At 42.3% G+C, this 1833-nt stretch overlaps 1 protein-coding gene across 1 annotated transcript; it reads left to right on the top strand.

Moving 5' to 3' along the window:
- The first annotated feature begins 657 nt into the window (after positions 1-657).
- LOC117884046 (olfactory receptor 51G2-like) lies at positions 658-1587 on the top strand. Its single transcript, XM_034784146.1, has one exon. It carries the CDS (start codon positions 658-660, stop codon positions 1585-1587), a length of 930 nt encoding a protein of 309 aa, XP_034640037.1.
- The last annotated feature ends 246 nt before the right edge of the window (positions 1588-1833 follow it).

Genomic DNA, 1833 nt, shown 5'->3' with positions numbered 1-1833 from the left:
CTTTTCTTTAAAAAGCAACAGAGGGTCCTGTGGCACCTTTGAGACTAACAGAAGTATTGGGAGCATAAGCTTTCGTGGGTAAGAACCTCACTTCTTCAGATACTTCTGCTTTTCTTATGTTCCATTTAACAATTTGAGTTCATACAACTCTTCATATTCTAAGTTCCATCTAGTGAAGGGGCATTCAGCTGAGAACCTGGAGACCTGAGTTCTGTCACTGATTTCCTGCATGGCCTTGCACAAGTTGCTTACCTGTTCAATGCTTTAGTTTCCCCCTCAGTTAAATGAGGATCTATGTCACCCTTCCCATGAGTGTCAACGGGCTTTGAATCAGACCCATGGACACTTGGGATCTTTTGTAAAGAACTTTGAGATTTATGAATGCAAAGCTCTATGCAAGCACAGGATATTATTAGTAATGGAGTTTTATAACTGATCGGGGGATCTGTGAGTACCACAAGGGTTTTTAATCAAGGTACTGACTCCAAACTGTCTGTAGAGCGGTGGCAGGAAGAGCCATATTTTCTGTCATGGTCTCACATATTTTTAATAATGTTCTTTTTAATTGTAGGGAATGTGGTATGGTAAACTGACCAGAACCACCCCCTACCCCTGCACATCATGCCAACCTGCAACAAAACCAACATCAGTCCTGCAATGTTCCTCCTGGCAGGCATCCCAGGGCTGGAAGCTGGTGGCCCTTGGATCTCCATCCCTTTCTGTTCCATGTACCTCATTGCAATTTTAGGAAACGGTCTGATTCTGTTTGTGATCAAGACACAGCAGAATCTCCATCAGCCCATGTACTTGTTCCTTTCTATGTTATCTGTCACCGACCTTGGCTTATCTGTTTCCACCTTGCCAACAATGCTCAGTGTCTTCATATTTAACACCAGAGAAATTGGCATTGATGTCTGTCTGACCCAACTTTTCTTTATTCACACTTTTTCCATTATGGAATCCTCTGTACTATTAGCCATGGCATTTGACCGCTTTGTTGCAATACGCTACCCGCTGAGATATGCTTCGACTTTAACCAGTGGTAGGATAGGAAACATAGGGCTGGTGATAATAATCAGAGGTAGTGGTCTGCATATCCCTGCTGTCATTCTTCTCAAGAGGTTGCCATACAGCAAGATTCAACCTCTCTCTTATTCATATTGTTTACATCCAGATGTTATGAAGATGGCCTGTGGAGATACTACACCCAGCAGCTTCTATGGTTTGTTTGTTGTCCTTTCTTCTATGGGATTAGACTCAGTGCTCATAGTTTTGTCTTACATCATGATCTTTAAGACTGTGCAGAGTATCACATCCTGGCAAGAACGTCTCAAGGCTCTGAACACCTGTTTCTCCCACATCTGTGCCACCCTGCTTTTCTACACCCCGCTGATCAGTTTGTCTATGATTCACAGGTTCGAGAACAAGGCTCTTCCTCAGAGTCAAATTCTTCTGTCGTATCTCCACCTCCTCCTCCCCCCAGTGCTCAATCCCATTGTGTACAGCATAAAAACTAAGGAGCTTCGTAAACGGATCATGAAGATCTTTCAAAACTATTCAACTAACAGGCTCCAATGGGAGCACTGAGTTGGTTCTGTCACACTGAGCCAAAAAGGATTAAGCAACCAGCAGGCTGGTTGAACTAAAAGCAACCTTTATGGACATATTAGGAAAGTATTGAATTGGTAAACAGGGACATTCCTTGTAGATATTTAGCAAAGCCATGGTAAATAGACTAGAGATCTTGAAATGTATCCCTGTAATGTTAGAGAATCAGAAGTAGATACTATTCGTATTCATCTGGGTTTACCTATATCTTATTAGAAGTTCAAC

The sequence above is a fragment of the Trachemys scripta genome, chromosome 1 (genome assembly GCF_013100865.1).
Source record: "Trachemys scripta elegans isolate TJP31775 chromosome 1, CAS_Tse_1.0, whole genome shotgun sequence".
NCBI classification, from domain to species: Eukaryota; Metazoa; Chordata; order Testudines; family Emydidae; genus Trachemys; species Trachemys scripta.
Note: the sequence above shows the minus strand (reverse complement) of the source record. Positions and strands in the feature narration are given on the sequence as shown.

Excerpts from the sequence above, each read along its gene's own strand:
- LOC117884046 (XM_034784146.1), top strand. The coding sequence starts at position 658 with ATGTTCCTCCTGGCAGGCATCCCAGGGCTGGAAGCTGGTGGCCCTTGG.